General features: G+C 46.8%; 1 protein-coding gene across 2 annotated transcripts; it reads right to left on the bottom strand.

The window, feature by feature from the left end:
- Window positions 1–489: 489 nt before the first annotated feature.
- Window positions 490–12,957, bottom strand: LOC311499313 (sine oculis-binding protein homolog). Of its 2 annotated transcripts, none has more exons than XM_084560257.1 (7): window positions 12,575–12,957; window positions 9,789–9,918; window positions 9,324–9,518; window positions 8,294–8,445; window positions 7,001–7,096; window positions 4,940–6,886; window positions 490–2,798 (listed from the first exon to the last, which is right to left on the bottom strand). In XM_084560257.1, exons 1-6 carry the CDS (start codon window positions 12,665–12,667, stop codon window positions 4,949–4,951), a joined length of 2,604 nt encoding a protein of 867 aa, XP_084416383.1. In that variant the 5' UTR covers window positions 12,668–12,957; the 3' UTR covers window positions 490–2,798; window positions 4,940–4,948. The 2 variants fall into 2 exon arrangements, with proteins under 2 accessions (XP_084416383.1, XP_084416384.1); XM_084560258.1 differs by having other exon boundaries at window positions 4,940–6,865.
- Between the last annotated feature and the right edge of the window lie 5,589 nt (window positions 12,958–18,546).

Genomic DNA, 18,546 nt, shown 5'->3' with positions numbered 1-18,546 from the left:
TTTTGATTATTTTGAGATATAATACAATTACAGTTGGTTTTTTTAACCACACTGGCTGTAATGGGCTTCCATATTCATTTTTTGAAACATCCTGTCCAACAGTTTGGTCTCAAAGTTTGCCCTCGAAGTTGTCCCGGACCCAGGTTACTGCTGCCCCCCCCTGGAAAAAAACTCCAATCAGTGCCTCACCAAGCCGGCCCTCACCAAGCCGGAATTCCTGCTCTCTTATCTCACTCATCTCTTTTACCGTCGGAGCACAGAGGCTCGACCGACTTTCAGTATTTTAGGAATGCTGATGTGCTGCCTTGCAGACACGCTGGCACTAAAAATAGAAATTTACATGGGGCAGGAACATGTTAGCAGTGATCACAACCTTTAGAGTTTAGAAATGACAAGGCCGAGACTCAGATTTACAAGGATAGAGCAGGACAAAGTGTCAGATTCACTAAAACAGGTATTAAAGAACGACCCCCAGACGTCTCCTTGCTCTTAGAATAACTTTTATTTATTTTATTTTACAAAGAGATTGCCACCAAAGCTCTTGGTTACTTAACCTTTACTCAAATAAAAACAGTTTCAGTTCAGATAGTGGGCTAAATGTTTGACAGGGGAAGTACCTATACGCATTTCAGGCAACAACAGCAACAAAACCTTTGACACAAAGATAATCAACACACGTATTGTGAAATGTGAGAAATGGCATTAATAGAAAATAAAATAAAATACCACAAGTGGCAGTCTTAATAATGTGTTTTTTGTTTTTTTTGGCCATCAGAGAGGGAAACCACTCGTTGACACCGCGGCTATTTCTATGCAGAGATGTCATCGGTGACTCATAAAAGCTGTTGACGAAGTCCCCTTACCAGCTGAGGATGACACTGACATATTGGCATGACCCGCGGAGAGGCTGTAGGCTGGAATGAGTGGGGAGGCAGGGAAACGCGTTGCAGGCGCGCACAGACACACAAACACAAACACAAAGGCAACTGTTTTGGAATGATGGCACGGGGTGGGTCACATTTGGAAGTGTTCTGGGAGCCTATGACTACTTATCCCAGTGGGCTCTTCTTTAAGAGGAGGATTTAAAGGGCCGCTGGCTGCGCCCCTTAACATGACACTGCTGGGGCGGTAGGCAAAAATCTGGATTCAGGGGTGAAATAATGGCAATATGTGAAGGAAAAGCCGCCTACTTGGATGGCTAAGAGTGCGGCGTTGGCTGTGCTCGGTGTATGGGTTTCAGCAGGCTGCCTACCGTGGGCCTCCTGGTGCTGGCTTGTCAGTAAAAAGGCAGGTGCAAAAGTTACAAAGGCAAACACTGCTCTCTAGTGGGGAGGGTACGGCACACACAAACATAGAGACGGGGGAAATTTAAGAGCTTCGGCACTCGCAAAATACAATCATCTAAAAAGAGAGAGAAGAAATAAAGCTTTTTTTTTTTTGTGAAAATCTACAGATGAATTATTTATAAGTTAATATAACATCAAATAGTTTCTGTGTAGAGTTCAACTAGAAAACTGAAAATCTTACAGCGGGACAAGTGTTGACAAGCCTGTCCCCGAAACTGGGAAACTGTAATACTGATCGCTGCACACTACAGCATTTGATGCTTTTGAGTATAATACCACATTTGGTAATATTACAAGATATTATTTCTTTTTTTTTCTTTTTTTTTTCGTCTGAACAGATCCAATACGACGTGGAAAGGAAATCTGAATCACATCCCGTGAATGTTAAGGGTTTTAACATGCACGGCGCTCAGTGCTTAGTCAGGCTCTGATTTGTGGTCAAATGTTTGCTTGGCGGGTCGTCGCACATTTACTCTGCCAGCGTCATCAAGACGGCTAAAGTGTTCACAGATCCATCTCAGCATCTCCTCAGTAGGTGTGCCCTCGTGTGTTCTGTGTGTTTTAGCATCATTTTAGAGGAGGCTGAGGGAAATCTCCTCAGGGATTGTGTGTCTTAACAGCTCACAGTGAGAAAACTGCACAAGGATAAAGTCTTAATCTTAGCAGAATTCATTTCCCACCTCCCTTGAAGGAAGTGAGCGGAGTAGGGCATCACAGGCAATCAGTTGTGAAGAATAAAACCTCAGGACTAGTGTGTGTGCGTGTACCGTATTTAGATTGGGCGGACAGGCGGAGGAGAGAAGGGCATACTATATTCCTGGCTGTCGGTCAAAAAAATTTTAAAAAAGCTCCTGAAGTCTGAGCCCCCGTCGGCCAGGTAACCCAAAACCTGGAGTGGGGAGTCAGCGTGGGATATGGGGAGAGGAACAATGTGGCTCTTTGTGCAAGCCGGGCAGAGAAAACAAACCGTTTCCCCTGGAAAGAGATCATGTTCAGGCTCCATCTGAGAAGACCACACAAGGCTGATCAGAGCCCTGTCTGCTGTGTGGTGCAAGGAGAGGAGGAGGAGGAGGAGGAGGAGGAGGAAGAGGAGGAGGAGGAGCGCATCTGGGCAGCCACACTAACTCGTGCACACATACACACTTCAGGGCAGGAAGAAGATCTGAGATGCTCCATTTTCAAGCGCTCACTGAACACAATGTAACACACTTGCCAGCGATGCTCTTTGGTCCAAGACAAAATGTGACTTGTGTTCTTCCCCCCGTGTTGACTTGTGATAATACAGCCATCTGGACTGCTTCCTGGGTTGGCACCCTGCTAGTCTGCAGGCAGAGCAACACTCTGGTGGGCTGACAGGCTGAGGGGACAGGCTGGGGGGTGTTAGCACTGGTGTCGTCCGCAAGAGGGCGTGGCACTGAAACTGGCACCGCCGTACAGTGTTACACAGGCAGTCTTTTCATTAGGTGGTGGAGTGCAAAAAAAAGAGAAACAGAAAGAGAGAGAGAAAGAGTTACAGATTCTGTGCAATTTCCATTTCTACCGTATCTCATATCAACCGCTCCTGCTCTGGACGCTCATTATTTAATCCGCCCGTTCTACATAAACACTGAGAGTGAAGCTTTTTAGTCGTGTCAACACTCAGATAACAGTTGCACAGGGCACAATCAAACTAAGAACATCTGGCCTCTTTACTCTCTCACACACTTACACAGACTTTCATTCAAACGCACATATTAAATGCAAACAGACGCACACACACACACATACACACACACACGTAAGGGCCAAACCAGGGTTCTGTACTCCCTCTGTCCCCTCGCGTTTTAGTTTCAAACGCTCAGCGAATACCCATGTGGTGGGATCGGATTACACGAGGCTATAAAATATCCCAAATAAAGGCAGGGAAAACTGAGACGAAAAAACGGGCTGTTTCCTGAGGTGAAATCCTCCAGTTGGCTGCCGACTCTGTCAGTGTGGGAGACTTTTAGCGGCGGAGACAATAGAACAGGACAGCAATGTTCGGGATCAGAGCAGAGAGAGGTGGCGAGCTAAAGTCATTCACATGCGGCGGCCAGGCTCCCGTTACACACAACGCACGGCCATAAATCCGTCTGCACGACACAAGCAGCACGCTGGGATTTCATATGTATTGGTTACTAAGGCGATGCATGAAGCCACAACAAATGACAAACCCGTTTAGTGAAAGGAGACCTTGTTGCCCCAACATCTGGGGTATGAGATTAAGGTTTATGTTGAGCTTTCTCTATCAGCAGCCGTCACTTTTAAACACAATCATTTATGTGAACCGTGGCCTTTGGAGCCTTAGAAAATGGAGAGGAAAGCAGGCCGGCTGAAATCCACACCGCCTCTATAATATCAACGGATTAATCTTAGGACATACAGTAAAATAGTAACATGATCTTATTATGGCGGGATACCAGCTGGTGAGGATGGCGGGTGGCGTTAGAGCTATTTGGACTACCAATCGGGCAAGTGAAATCGAGAGGGCCTTCGATTGGTCCAAAGTAAGGAGGCTTTCTTGCTGCGCTCTAACATCTGGTTGGCAGCGGACAGCAGTGGTGAGTGAAGAAAAAGGGAAAGGACCGAAAAGGGAGAGGACGAGAGTGTAAAACCTATACGCGGGAGAGTGGCGAGCCAAAGCCAGAACAGGGTGTCATTATGACACGTGTAATCGGATCGCCACGGTTCTGCCCGTGTGTTTTCTAATGAAGCCCCAGAGCTCTATCACAGCTGAGGGCTGGCTCTCATATTCGCAGCGCCTTGTAGTCTGCCTGACAGTCGCTCTGTCTCTACAGCAACCTCGCAGAGATGTCCGCAATGCCTCACAGTTCATACTGCAAGAAGCAAGGGTTTGACTGTGGGGTCACACGGAGACTTGATCTGTGTCTGTGTCTGAATGTCATTTGGGATATCCCATAACCTCAAGGTCGCTTTTTCGACTCGGCAGCGCCCGTCCTTGTTTGTCTGAGATAACGAACATAGTATTGTCTCGTACATTGAAAACCACTGGTAAGAACATGGACTAATCTGTTAAAACGTAGAACAGACTGGCTCCCTCTTAAACAGACATACAATCGCAAGGCTAGGCAAATCCGAGCCTACAAAACAGGCTGCCATGCAAACAAAGCATTGTGACAGTCAGTTTGTGGTGAAGTGATCGCCTTTCAAAGTGACTCTCACTGCCTGTGTGCCCTCCACCTCCTTCCCCTGTGGTAACCTTAGAGCACAGAGGAGTGCCAGGTTACTGGGATTCTCTCTCGTTGGCGCCATGCTGTTTAGTGACCATGCGCATACTGTGAGACCTGTGATTAAGCTTGTGCAATGTATGTGTGAATGTGAGTATGCATGCATTTTCCAATCCCTGGTAAAGCGTCGTTTTTTAACCGCTGGAAGTTGATGCGCCTACAGCTGCAGTCAACTTGATACACCGTGAGATTTACTGGGCAATCTCTGCAGATGTACGAGCTACAGAAATTCTCGTCCTTCTAGCAATGTGCCCCCCGGTAATCCCAGATAAAACTAAAGGAATGCCGTCTATACCATCCCTTCATCACTGTAGCAGAATTTCTCACCTCCGTCCTCTACTTATTCTGATCTCGGATTCGTAGGCATCTCCTCTTCAGAGCTGGCTCCATGTCTCCTGTATTGGGCACGTTAGCAGGGCTCCGCAGGCTACCCTTGTCCCTGAGTTTGGGCAAGAGCAGCGGGGTGGTGGTCCCACCTGTCTTTGGCGCTGTGGGCAGGGCGTAGGCATGGTCCTCATCAGGAACATGGGAGTCCTCTCCTGCATCTACTCTCAAGGGCTCTTCCGACTGACTAACTGGGCCCTCAACCCGCACTGGGCTAACAACAGAGCACTTGTTCTCTTTGATAGCCTCCAGCTCGTGAAGTGCAAGGTCAGGGGGTTGTGCTGGTAATCTCTGGGGTATGGAGGAGTCCGGACTGGCAGGTGTAGATGAGGAGGACGTCCCATTCTGACCATGGTCCTGAGATTTCAGGGCAGACTGTATGGCATCATGTGAATGGCTGCTCCTTATGGGGCTGGGTGTGGTGCAAGAAGGTGGAGTGTGGGAGTCCTGGCGCTGGTAGACAGTGTCATGTAGAGGTGACAGTGATAGAGGAGGGGTTGGTCTGATGATATCATGGAGCCCTGATCTGTTACTTTGCCCAGTTCCCGAATCCCCCAACCCCGACAGATCCACCACTCCGTTGGCACTGGGTTCCAGCTTCACCTGGGTCCTTTGAAGAACCCTTTGGATGACTTGTCGCTCTGTGTGCTGCTGTTTATAGTTTATCAACCCGTCCGATCCCGGGTCTGAACAGGGGGATTCATTAAAATGTGCTCTGGGCGAGGAGGCTCCGCTTTGGGGTGTGGATACAGGGGACAGAAATGGTCTCTCTGATTTAACCCAATCTGTGTCCCTTGGGGTGGGGTCACTTGGCGAGGAGAGACTTTGAGGGAAGCTTCCGCCCAAATGTTTGGCAACCAATCTGCCGTCCCCCTCAGAGATCCCTGGAGATGCTGGCCTGGTAACCCTGGATCTACCCCTGTCCACCCCCTCTGGCACGGGCTGGATGACTCCACTGTGACTCTGAGTTTCCGGGGTTGTTTTAGGGGGAACTGGAATGGGGATAGGAATGGGAATGGGGACGGGTAAGGGGACAATGATTGGATAAGGCACCAGGACAGTAGGTTGGGGCAGAAGAGGGCTAAAAGAAGGAAAACCAAAGTTCATCATAGGATGCATTGGGACAGGGCCCCTCGGCATCATGTTTAGAGGAGGGGAGTGCAAACCAGGGAAGTAGGCTCCTGGGAAGGGATGCATCAGTCCAGGTGGATTCATGGAAGAGGCGGAAGGGGGCTGCAGGTGAGGGGAGTGTGGAGGTCTGTGGATGGGGCTCGAAGGAGGTCCTGGATGCCTGGTGGGATTGGCAAGGGGGCTTTTCAGGCCCTGAGCATGAAGAGGAGGCCTGATGAAGGGTATGGGGATCTGAGGTACTGGTTTTTGTTCCAGAGAGGGACGAGGCTGAGGAGGATGGGGAGCAGGGTGGGGTGATATCTCCACAGTAGGGGGAGGTGGAGGGGGTTGGATGGATCTTTCCAGGGTCCTCAGCCCAGAAACAGGGACTCTGGAAGAAGAAGAAGAGGAGGATGCTTCTGAGGGGGAGATAGAAGAGGATTCTGCTGATCCATGAATTAGTGCAGGCCCTTTGGGGGAGAGGTTTCTATTACGGGCTTCCCCTGTACTGTTGCTGCTGTTCCAAGACTCGGGAGTGAGTAGCTTTTGCCCGGCCACACTGGTCTCCGCCCTCCCCTCCTGACTGGTTCTGCTCGGGCTGGAACTGGTGCTCGTGAGAGCTGCACGGGCTTCTCGGTAGAAAACATCCATCTTGTACTGATTCAGACACTTGGTGCTGCAGAACTGGAGTCGTTCCTCACCCGATCCGAAGTCCAGGTACTCTTTAGTGTGACGGATGTGCTTGCACCAATCACATACCTGTGGCACAGGGGAGAGAGACTGTGGGGAGTCATTTAAATGACAGGTTCCAGCTGAAAACTTTAAGACCTTTGTTTAAACATGAAGTAAGACTGACTATTTCCTATTCTTTGCACATTTAAAAGGTCCTCTTACTCTGACATTGGTGTTTATCTTCAGTACCAGTCTGGGCGAGTCCTCTGTATGGGGGTGCTGAGGGGATCTTTCACCATGGAGGTCTTCATCTCTGGCCTGACCGGGATAACCACACAGTGACAAACATGACATGAAGCATTGTGTTTGCTGGAGTTCATTTTCAAATCCTATACTGGAATCATTCTGCGGTTACTTGTCACCAAATCTGAACTCTTTACTTGAGGAGTACAAAGAATTGTTTCATATGAAATGCCTTGACGTGACGCTTAGAAGCAGTTTGAACTTCACTCGTGGCACCAAACCCCCAAAGGTCAGTATAACAAAGGGAAATAACATTGTTGTGAAACAGATATGAGTCTGCAGTCAAGTAAGGAGATAATACGGGTGATGTATTGTCATATTATTGATGGCCCTGCCAGTATTAATATAGGAAATTCTTCTTGATTCATGTAAGTTGATCTGCTGAGGATCTGAGTGCTCCCCCATCTCTCTGACCCATTGAGTCGTGTTGAGTTACGAAACATGAGGCAGCTGAAGGTAAGGTATGCACTGAAAGTGGACACCTCGCCCCAGGCCTCCTGGCCTTCCTCTCAGACAAGCAGCAACAAGCCAACAGAAATGCTTTCCTCCCCACCTCCGAAAAAGTAGAGGGCTTGTTGCACGCAGTCTGTTCAGCCCTCCTTTGTGTCGCTGCTGTTGTGTGAATAAACCTACCACAGTATAAACAACAGTGAGGGTGAAAGTTGATACAGCTGCCCGTCACCCCGCACCTCAAAAGCAGGTATATCCATGTCGTAATGGAAGGTGACAAATCAGGGCAATGTGCATCGGAGCGGTTCTCCATTGCTGCTGCTTTCCTGTCCTCCAGACCAAGTCCACTTAATTGCCGGCCCCTTCTCCATTAACGAGAAACTGATACTAAGTGTCCTCTACAAACTTTGACCTCCCTCCCACCATTTCTGAACTGGCCACTCCATACTAACTAGAAATTGTGTTCTTAGAGAGCCCCCCCTGTTTAAATTCCAGTAAATGACTCCATCGCTTGTGACCTAACAAGATCAGACGTATCTGTTTCTAAAGGTCTGTATACCTGCCAGAAACCAAACGATGCCTGATCTCCTGTGTACGGACAGAGACTGTGCATATACAGGACCTGTATGTGTCTTGTGTGCGATAATCAACTCATCTGCTCATTCATAGCCCCTGCAGATATCTGGTATAAGTCACGACTAAGTGTCTGTGACTCCCCGCCGCCTTGCACAATATGCATTTATTTTTTCATGCCACACTGACCTTATTGCGTTTGAAGTAGGCCCGCCGGCAAGCGGCGAAACACTTCTCGCTGCAGAAGCTCTTGAGCTCGGAGCCCATGCACAGAGAGTAGCGCTTCACACCTTCCTTCTGGCACCAAACGCACACTATCTGCACGTTCTGTACGTCCTCAACTGCGTGGGAAATATCAGAGGAGAGGAGGACGATCAGTGAATCAGTGAGTGCATTTTTCAAACGTATTCAGCTTTAATATTCACCCTTTTATACAATATTGTCAGATTTGAGCGTCTACAGTGCGGTGTGGTCGCATATGGACAGTGAAATGAAAAAATGAGGCTGGCCTTGACAGTCTGATTTGAGAGTATTTACATTCACACCTTTGGGACCATGGCCTGTTTCAAACAAACTGTACCAAAGCCAATTTTAATAGACTCCTACATAATTCATCAAACATAGACGCCAACACGGAAATGCTGCTGCTTCTTTTAGGTCCAAATTGTCGGAAATCTCTAGCCTGGAAGCCAGGACAACTTAGGAAATCTGTCACAACAACAGGAAATGTTTCACTGCCAGGTAAAACGCCAGTGCAACGTTGTACACCAGCTTGTTCACTCTGTCCGACTTGCAGCAACATTTTCAACCTGATTTAACACAGACTATCATCACAGTGTATTGCTTTAGAGTTGACTGAAAAACTGACCGCTACCTTCAGGTGTCTGACTATTTCAGGGCAACGTTAATCATTCCCAAAAGGACACTAAAATAAACAGAAATGATGGTAAGTATTTTGAGGACAGGGAGCCATGCCACGTAGTTGCAACACCTCTTCACTTCTTTACGCGGCTTCTATTACTGCTCAGGAGCCCGTGAGGAAAAAGCTGAAACTAATACCGGCTCTATCGCGTGCAGTTGACCCCCTGCTCTGACCTCTTAGCACATAAATATAACACCAATAGCGGCTGATGTGTGAATCCGAGGGAAGCGGGGCTGTAAACCGAAGGCGGGGTTTTAATCATGTGCATTTGTTTCCCTTCCGAGTGTGCCATTATACCTGCTGATGGCTTTATGAGGGGGACAATGACAGGGGCACTCTTGTGCTCCTTGGGGGTGGTCAGAGATGAACTTGTTGAGGAAGAGGAAGGCGAGGAGGACGGAACACTGGGCGGCTCTCTCTCGCCGCTCTTCATCGTCAGAACCGTCGCGCTGACTTTGGCGTCCAGGCTTTTGGGCTTTGGCAAAGAGTTCTCTGAAACACAAGAACAAAATAAACGTAGATTCGTCGTGTAACACAATAGCATAAACCCTGAGCACGGCTGACGTGATACTATAATAACCTCTGCTCGAACAACAGATGTAGCCGAATGAATGAAACATGAGAAGTTGCAACTGCAGGAGATTTGTGTCTGGCAAAATTTGTGCGTTGGCTCAGCGTCCGTGTTAGAACCTGCAGAACCTGTTAGTTAGCGTGAATTCAAGAAGACTGCACTGACAGTGAACCGTCTTCACCAGCCCTCACCTTTTAGCACAGACACATGCTGACGCCTCTCCCTGTAGTTCCTGATCTCGTTGGCCTCCGAGTCTCTGAGGTCTACCTTGTCGTACCCGTACCATCCCAGGAGCTCGTTCATGGTGCTTTCTGCAAACGTCTGCGGGAGAAAAAGAGGATAATAAATCACTGATTAACGTTCTGTCTGAGGGGATAGGGTAACTGAACCATAGCCACGCTTGAAAATAGGAAACTGTGAGCACACGTCTTAGGGTTATTAGTGGAACTTTTTATCCTATGTTAAACATAATCAGACCTTCCTACTCTGAATCAATGTGAGGGATTCTGTCTCAGCCCCAGCCCTGTTGGAGAAATGAATAGGGGCACAGTGGAGTACAGTGTGACGCTTTTTCCATGATGTATTCAAGTTGTTTACTCTTGCTAAATCGGAGACGGAAAGGTTTAAAACCCAACACCAGTGTGAAATCTATGAATCATCCTTTGTTTATCTCTTTTAATTGGAAAAAAGTGGGAGAAAAGAAAACTGTTCTCCGCAGATGGGATGTGTGGTCTCCTTTTTTTTTTTTTATTACGACCAGATGAAAAAAAAAAAAACACAAAGGTCTCTCTCTTTATCCACCCACCTCTCTCTGTGGCTTTGGAAGAACCGGATTGGAGGAGTAACCTGATCCGGAACGGGCAGAAATCAGAGCGGGACACCCTACACCACAGCGAGGTCCCACGGTTCTCGGAAATGCCCCACTCCTCTCTCTTCTTCTCCCTCCAGTGTCCACCACTCTCTCTCTCTCTCTTTCTCCAGCTTTCCCCGTCCCTCCCCTTGCCTCTTTTTCTCGCCTCCGCCACCACCCCCCCCCTCCACCATTGCCTCCCATCTTCACCATCCTCCCCTCCATCCCAGCACCTTCCAGCCCTGACACCCGACACAGCGCCGCCTCTCAGGTTTCACCCTTTTCCAGCACAGCCAGTCTGCTGTGGTGGTGTTGTAGTGCTGTAGTACTGACTGCACATTCTTTCCCCTGCTTTCCTCACTCCGACCTCTGCTCTGCACTAGGGCCTCAAAGAAATGGATCTCTCCCTTGCTTGCTCACTTTCTGCTGTGTGTGTGTGTGTGTGTGTGCGTCTGGGAGAGTGTGTGGGTGAGTGCAAGCAGCGGTATCATATCCAGCTAAATATGCCTAACGATGATTAAAGTTAAGTATCCGGTGTCTGGTGCTGCGCTCGGGGTCTGACGTGGAGGGAGTAGGTCCGAATGTGGTGTTGAAACAGATGTATTACAGAGACAACACCGGGACGGACCTCGGCCGAGCCTCGAAATCAGTTTGCCTGCCTTCCTGTTTGCCTTTCTCCTCCATTTCCCCCTGTGAGACTTCACCAGTTGACTCATTCTGAAGGTGCACATCTTTGGGATTTGACTGCACAATTTGAGCCTTGCATGTTCCCCATCATGCCTAATTTTGGTATTGCGGTGTTCTCCAGAAGGACTACACCGATGGCAGCTCTCCTGTCTGTGCACACTGCCACTTAAGAATTTCTTTTTTTTCTTCTTGTTAACGAAAGAACGGCAGTTTTTTTTTTTTCCTCACCCACCCTTCCACTTCCCACAATGTTGTTTTTGTTTCTTTTTGGCAGTTTAGACAAACATCTGCTTTGTGAGAGTGACAAGCCATATCCCAAACCGCAGAGAGAGCTGCAGCCAAAGGCAACAAACTGGGGCCGACCCTGAGATTCAGCCCAGGCAGGCTTACATCAAGCGGGGATAGCGTTTCGCATGTTTTGATTAAAATTAGTTAAGATGTAACACTACACCTCCCCTGGATATCAAACGCCACAATCCAAACCACTTACGCACAAAAAAAGAGCACATTTCCTCTCTCTCACGAAAGGCCAGAATCTCTCCCGCACAAAAAAAACGGCTTGTCTTTTTAGATTTCTCAGCCTCAGCTCAGAAGGAGCCTCAAATATCCCTCACCGCCACAGTCAACAGTCTCAAATAGCCAGCGTCCAAACCCAAACAAAGCAGACAATCCATGGATTAGTTTCCATGCAGTAACAGGGCTCATAATGGTGGGAGGGAGTCATGTCTGTTGCTGTGATTTAACTTATTAGTGCCTGTGCAGTGGCTGTCCACTAACACACTGAGCAAGTTTGTGTCTTAATGGGAACTTTCCTTTAATGTTTACATTCTTAAAAAAAAAAATCTAATGATAGGCCATGAGAGTTTTCCCAGTGTAAGGCCGAAGCAGGCTATTTAAAGAGTATAAAAAGCCCCTCTCTCTCTCTTTTTTGCGTGAGGACAAGTCTCTTGAGGTACAGCAAGTGAGCGCACTGCAGGAGCAGGGAAGAAGTGACGCACATCTGGATCTCCGCTGGACATTGCAGTGTGTGTGTGTGTGTGTGTGCGCGCGCGCGTCCGGCCACAGCTGGCTATGACATGGCGTCACAGGGAGGCAAAGGTCAACTTACTCTAGCAATAGCATCGGTGCTGCCTGTTATTAATAATAATATCCGTGTCTGCCTGTGTGCGCGACGTTATCGGTTCAGACTTTTTAAAATGACTGTCTCACAAATGTATAAACTTTTTTATATATATAAAAAATCTGCAATAAAGCCTTAAAAAGTATGATTGGTTACATAAAAGACACACATGAGGGTTAATTGAAAACAAACGGAGTAAAAAAATACGTATGCCTGCACTGATTTGTGCGCAGTTGACTCCCCTGTAGCAGGACGTTGTGTGCGTAAAGAAGTTAAGACGTTCCACACGATCCAAACTAGTTTCCAACTCTCCCTCTCACCTTCATCTCTTGGTTGATCTCCCTCTTCACGGGGTGCGCGGGTTTCCTGCTGCGTTTATTTTCCGGTGGTCTCCCTTTCTCCATCTCTGGCATAGTCCTGGTGTGGCTGGATCCGATCCGGATCAGAGTAGGGTGTCAGCTGGAGCGGTCTCTTTAGCGGGGTAGCTCAGAGTGAAGGCTGTCACTCCCGGTGACAGCGGCTGTCATTCCCGGACGTCTGAGTCCCTCATTTGGGGCTTCACACCATCCGAGTCCACTGAACATGCGTACACTCCGGGCAGGAGGCTCCGCAGCTGAACAATCCCCACTCTCACTTCTGCACCGCTGTCAAAACATCTCCACCGACGAACAGCACAAGACTTCCGGTTGAGACTTTCAAAGTATACGACAACTATTGCGACAGCGGTTCATGGTCATTGCGAGAAACTTTGATGTTGGTATGAATTAAAACTAAATAAAAGTATTTTAAGGATTCGAGTCAACTTGCAACAGAAATTAAAAATTTCTTTAAATCAAAACTTTAGAAACGAAAGTAGGCCAAAAAGTAACAGGAAGTCATCGGATATTAAAAGTTTAATTTGTAAAAACACTAAAGTCTTCTGATCAGAACTTATTCCTAATTAAATTAAATACATTTTACATTATTTGGATGTTGCAGCCTTTGCAAAAGTGGATGCAATAGTTACTGTCATTGCATCATTTGCTCAAGTTTTGTTCTTGACTAAATAAGACCTTAAACTGAGTAAATATTGCAAATGACTCAATGAAATGTTGGAAATACATGCTCCAACATTTGTCTATAATTAAAATGACTGCATGAGCCCCACAGGGCCAATTTCTCTGCTTTTATTCTGAAAGGTAAACGGTCTGGCCACCGGTCTAATCTGCGCTCTCTCTGTGGAAAGGAGGGCCCTGTGATTTGATGTAACCCAACACCTGGCGCCCACCCCTCCCAAATCTCAACAGATACATTTCATTAGGAATGCAAAGACCGTGTTTTATCTGAGGGGACACAGTACAAACACTGTCTGTATACTCTTGTCTTAAAATAAAGAGATGAAAAGAGCGCTGCGAGTCAAACGATACCATGGCAGAATGTCTGGAGCTTTCTCAGATGGCATCTGTTTGATCAGAGCCCGTGTGTGCGCGCCGCGTGTGTGTGTGCTGCACTAAAACACCTGAAATGTCCACATTTGCCCCCCCCCCTACACACAGACACACACACCGAGACAGCCTAGTGGCCCGAGGAAAAGTACCACATGCCTGAGGGCAGGATTTACACGGAGGTGGGTGTGTGTTCCTGTCAAGGCGCACAAACAAGGGCTCCGAAACATAAACATTTGTCTCATTAATACTCTTGATGGTAAAGGTCAGAGAATTTATTACCACAGTACATCCATTCACGGGTGGTTAAACTATGGATCTAATTACACCATAAATATGTGTTATTTAAGACTTAAGGGGTGACTGTCTGATTTTTAAACCGCCACGAACTGAGCAACATTCATATTAATACTCCATTAAACGTACTAACAAAGTTAGTTTAAACTGTTCTCCTCAAATGTCTCACTTTTCCAGGACTGTCTTAAAACCCCACGCAGAGAGACAGACAGGTAGACAGACAGGCGAGACAGGAGGGCAGTTTCATAGCCTCTTTCCTCCCCGTCTCCAACCTTCCCCTGCCTGCTCTGGTTGGAGGAATCCAGGGACCACGCTCGTGTAAACAGAAACCCGATCCACTGCGCAGGGCTTGGGTTTCGCCCCCTCGTAGACCCGCTGATGACACACGATCCGTGCCGGCTTTGGGAACAGGGCTTATCTGATGCCTCACAAAAAGGCCCCTCTCTCCTGCTCTCCATAACAGCGCACATCTGGTGCCTCTGCAGGGAGCGCGCTGTCCCCTGTCGGTTCCTCCGGGGTTGCGAGGGCGCGGAATGAGACCTCAGAAAATCCACTCACGCAAATGACAGAGACGCTCTTTGGGGTCTAAAGTTACAGTCCTCAACATCTGGGCTGAATCATAAAAATTGCCCACTTTGTGTTCGATTACTTTGCGTTGTTGTGCGTGATTACAGCGCCGCGCAGTTTAGAAAAGAAGCATGTTTTACGTCCGCGCTCGGCGTTGATGGAAGAAGTGTACGGAGCGTGGTCCCCTTAGAGTTGCGTGTTGGGACCGATAGAGGGCGACGTCTACTCATTAGTGTTGAATAATTGTGCCATTGAATATAGTCCGGTGTTTTCCCTGGATCGGATTACACACAAATATAGCCCAGTCACCATGACAAGGGAGTCTGTGTTTTGTCCTGGCGACTACACCATGGCAAGAAAAAAAACCGAGCTAAATTAAAAGAATTGACTGTCTGCAAACAGGAACGTGTCTGAACAAGACCTACTAAATGAGCTGTTTACTATGAAGGATTGACTGAATGATTGTAAACGCACCAAAGGTTGATTCATCTTGATTTTAATGAACTGAAAACACAACATAGAACATAAAGTTTAAGTTTAAAGGATCCAGTTCCATCACAGGTCGTTTTATAAGCCTACACATAGAGTATAGAGTATTTAATCTCTTCAATAGGCTGCCAAATATTATGCCATCCACAGGCTCTTTTAAAATAAACACTAACTTGGCATAACTAGATTTAAAACAAACGCATTCTAATCTTACCTTAAATCCCCTTTCTTGACTGTTATACTTTCCAGTTTTTGTTAAAAACACCATGAGAAGGGTTGCAATTCAAGGGTTTGATCATTTTGGAGGATGTAGTCTGTGATGCTGTAAAACTGGACTGAATTAAACACAAATGACAGGGTTGTGGGTTGTTGGGGTTGTCAAAATAAGAGAAAAGAATGTGTCGGCACAACACAACACAACTGCTACGTTACTACAAACCACAGCCTTCAAAATGAAAACACAGTTGAATCAGAAGCTCTCTCGGTTATTTGAACCAAACGCTGAACACCTCAACCTTCACGAAGCTAAGACTGAATGCATTTGTTTTCACTAGTGTACCTAATGTTTTGGCTTTAGTTAGAAGTAAGTGTAAGTCTAAAAAGCCCTGACATAACATTACACCAAGACAGAACTCCGTGTTTTAAATGCCCTGGACGCGAGGGGTCGCTGTTGTCACACTAAAACCTGACGTGCGTACACCGCTCAACAGGTTGTATTGACTTGACAGTTTTACATCTTCTTTACGCGGCTGAATCGGATTTACGTCCTTCTCCTGCCAATAAAAGTTGAAACCAAGCAGCAGCCCAAATGTACCCTTGCCATCCCAATAATCAGCAGCGTCACTATGGCAACACAACGTTAGGAGCAGGTGCTCTCCACACTATGTGGATTATTTCAACACATACCCACTGAGTACGACGTTTAAACCAGCGTTAAAGAAGTTGGAGCAGCTCAGGCATAAAACAGAGCATGCGCACTCAGCCGGCTCCCCAAACGTTTTAACAAACAACCTTAAAAAAAAAAAAAAAAAAAAAAAAAAAAAAAAAGTGTGTCATTATCTCGATATATTTTCTTATTTTTAAATAGAAGTTCTTGTGTTCAGACGAGCTTCGTTTATTCAAACTGCTGCATTTCCGTGTTATTTGCCCCGTGTCCAAAGCTCCCGTTAGTCTACCACGTCACAGACCGGTATAAAAAGCTCCGGTCTGCTGCAGCCCCACATTTGAGAGCAGCAGCGTCCGTGGGCATCATCCTCCTCCTCCTCCTCCTCCGTCTGGCCAAATTACTGCGTAAAACATACGAAGAAACAATAATGTCCAAAATGACAATCGTTCAGCTGGGAGTGGTTGTGTTCGCCATATGTTTATCAACACAGGTAAGACGACTTTTATATTCTGTTTGAGAAATTTCAGCAGTGGAATTTTTTTTATTGATTAGGTTTCTGGGAGGAATTTACCGTGAAAGGATGGGAGACATATATATATTTTTAATGATTACGCATAGGAATTAATGATGTTACAAGACATAAGGTGGCGTAATGATCTGGATTACAGCTGGATGGATGCATCTGGGGAAATTAACACATCTATTCTGATATATATTGTAAATGTGGCTTTAATCTAACTCCAGTTTTGTCACATTTATTTCTGCCTCTCGGTGATCTAAACCCAAGGCGAATTAATGATTTAGGTGGTGCGTATTGTCTACCTGAGCAAAGGTGGAGGAAGAATCTAAAGTTACTTTCGGGTGCCGTGGTCCAGAGAAACCTGACACGCACTCGTGGAAACTTAGGTCTCCCTTGCTGACCGCCCAATCTTCAAGTCAGGCAGTTTACAGTGTTGTCTGGGCGAAATGTCATGAAATATAGCGTGGTGATGATTTAAAACTTGCCAAATACATTTTAATTAATCCCCAGTAAAAAAAACAACAACACAATTTTCCACAATCCAAGGATTCTTCCCCTTTCTTTGAAACGTGATGTGTTTCAATCATTTGGCTTTTCTTTATGGAACTTAATCAAAAACCAAAGAGAAGCTTCATTACAGATTACGTTCCTCATCCCTCCATTCTCCTCCTCTTCTTCCTCCAGCAGGTGGTCTCCCAGAACATGACCATGGGAGGAAACTCAACTTCCCAGAACCACACCACCACCATGGCCCCAGGCACCTACAGCAGTTCGGCCAACTCCACCTCCTCCCCCACCGGAGCAGGCGTCTCACTGCACGCGGGCCCCTTCTCTTTCCTGATCCCCGTTGTCATGGCTGCCTCTCTCCTGCAGCGCTACTGTTGAAGCCCGGACCCCTGCAAAACCTCTCCTCTTCTCTGCCTCAGCACTACTCCTCGCCTCCCATTCCACCATCACACCCCAGTCCAGCCTCGCCCTTCTCTCTCAGAGACCACAAAACTAACAGGAACGGACTCCACAACCCTCCGATTTAAATAATGCTAAAAAAAAAAAAAAAATACATAATTCAAGACATTTCCTTTAATAAAGGGGGGTTTAACCATCAGCTGGAGCTCATCACCAAAACCACGCCCCCCCTTCAGCCCCTTGCATGGAATCAAAAGGAATGATGGTCGGCTTCCCTTTCGGCTTGCGTTTCCATAGTCACGCCATCACATTTTGGAGATGCTCAGGGCTGCGGTTGTCATGTCACGTGTCTTGAATGAAATGCGGACCACTTGAGTTGTACAGAGGTTCTTTTTTGTGGCTTCAGGTCCACCCGGCAATCAATACGAGAATGGCTTTTGTCTGTTAAAGCGTTGTTTGGCACACACACACACACACACACACACACACAGCGGGAGGTTTAAGAAAAAGTGCGAGCCGGATGACATTTGTTGTTGTTTTTTTTCCAAAATTTCAAGATGTATGTAGCAGACGAGTTGCCACAGAACTTGGGTCAGTTTTGCCTTGTGATTTTTAAAGCTGTGGTCTTTTACAATGAGGGTTTGATTGACACTTTTCCTCCCTTCGCCCAGGAAATGACTGTATGTATAACCAAAATGGGAAGATATGAAGGGTTAAAGGGTTGATGTTGGATTTATATTCCCCCCTTATAGTTTATATTTTGTATAAATGGAAATGTTGTACTGTTAGTTTGCGTATAAGATAATGGAAGAAATGACAATGTACAATAAATTATGAAAAATGACACCTGTATCTTTGATTCCCATTTTGTCCAGCCTTTGTTCAGTTATTTACCTTTCCAAATGAAGCAGCTCCAAAACCAACATTTACCTAACTAACTCCAAAATTTGCATTAAGTCGACCCTATGCAGTGTAAAGAATAAAAAGGGTGTGGTGAAGTCATCATTACTCTGCTGCCAGGCAGTCTAGACAGGCAGCTGCCGGGCTGTGGAGGCCAGAGATGGACTCAGCATTCCCACAGATCTCGTCTGGATCAGCACCAGCGCAGACCCGCTTGATACGGAGCAACATAAAACGGTCTTCTTGTGAACATTTAAATATTCAGGCGAGGAGCTATGTAAAGGCTAATACCCTGCAGGAAGC

This window comes from Chelon labrosus (genome assembly GCF_963514085.1).
Source record: "Chelon labrosus genome assembly, chromosome: 14".
Taxonomy (NCBI): domain Eukaryota; kingdom Metazoa; phylum Chordata; class Actinopteri; order Mugiliformes; family Mugilidae; genus Chelon; species Chelon labrosus.
This window is presented reverse-complemented; position numbering and strand designations above follow the sequence as displayed.

Coding starts and splice junctions, on each gene's coding strand:
- LOC311499313 (XM_084560257.1), bottom strand. CDS start 12,667: ATGCCAGAGATGGAGAAAGGGAGACCACCGGAAAATAAACGCAGCAGG. Junction 9,519..9,788: donor GCATGTGTCTGTGCTAAAAG/GTGAGGGCTGGT, acceptor CTTGTGTTTCAG/AGAACTCTTTGCCAAAGCCC. Junction 7,097..8,293: donor CCTACTTCAAACGCAATAAG/GTCAGTGTGGCA, acceptor TATCCCGGTCAG/GCCAGAGATGAAGACCTCCA.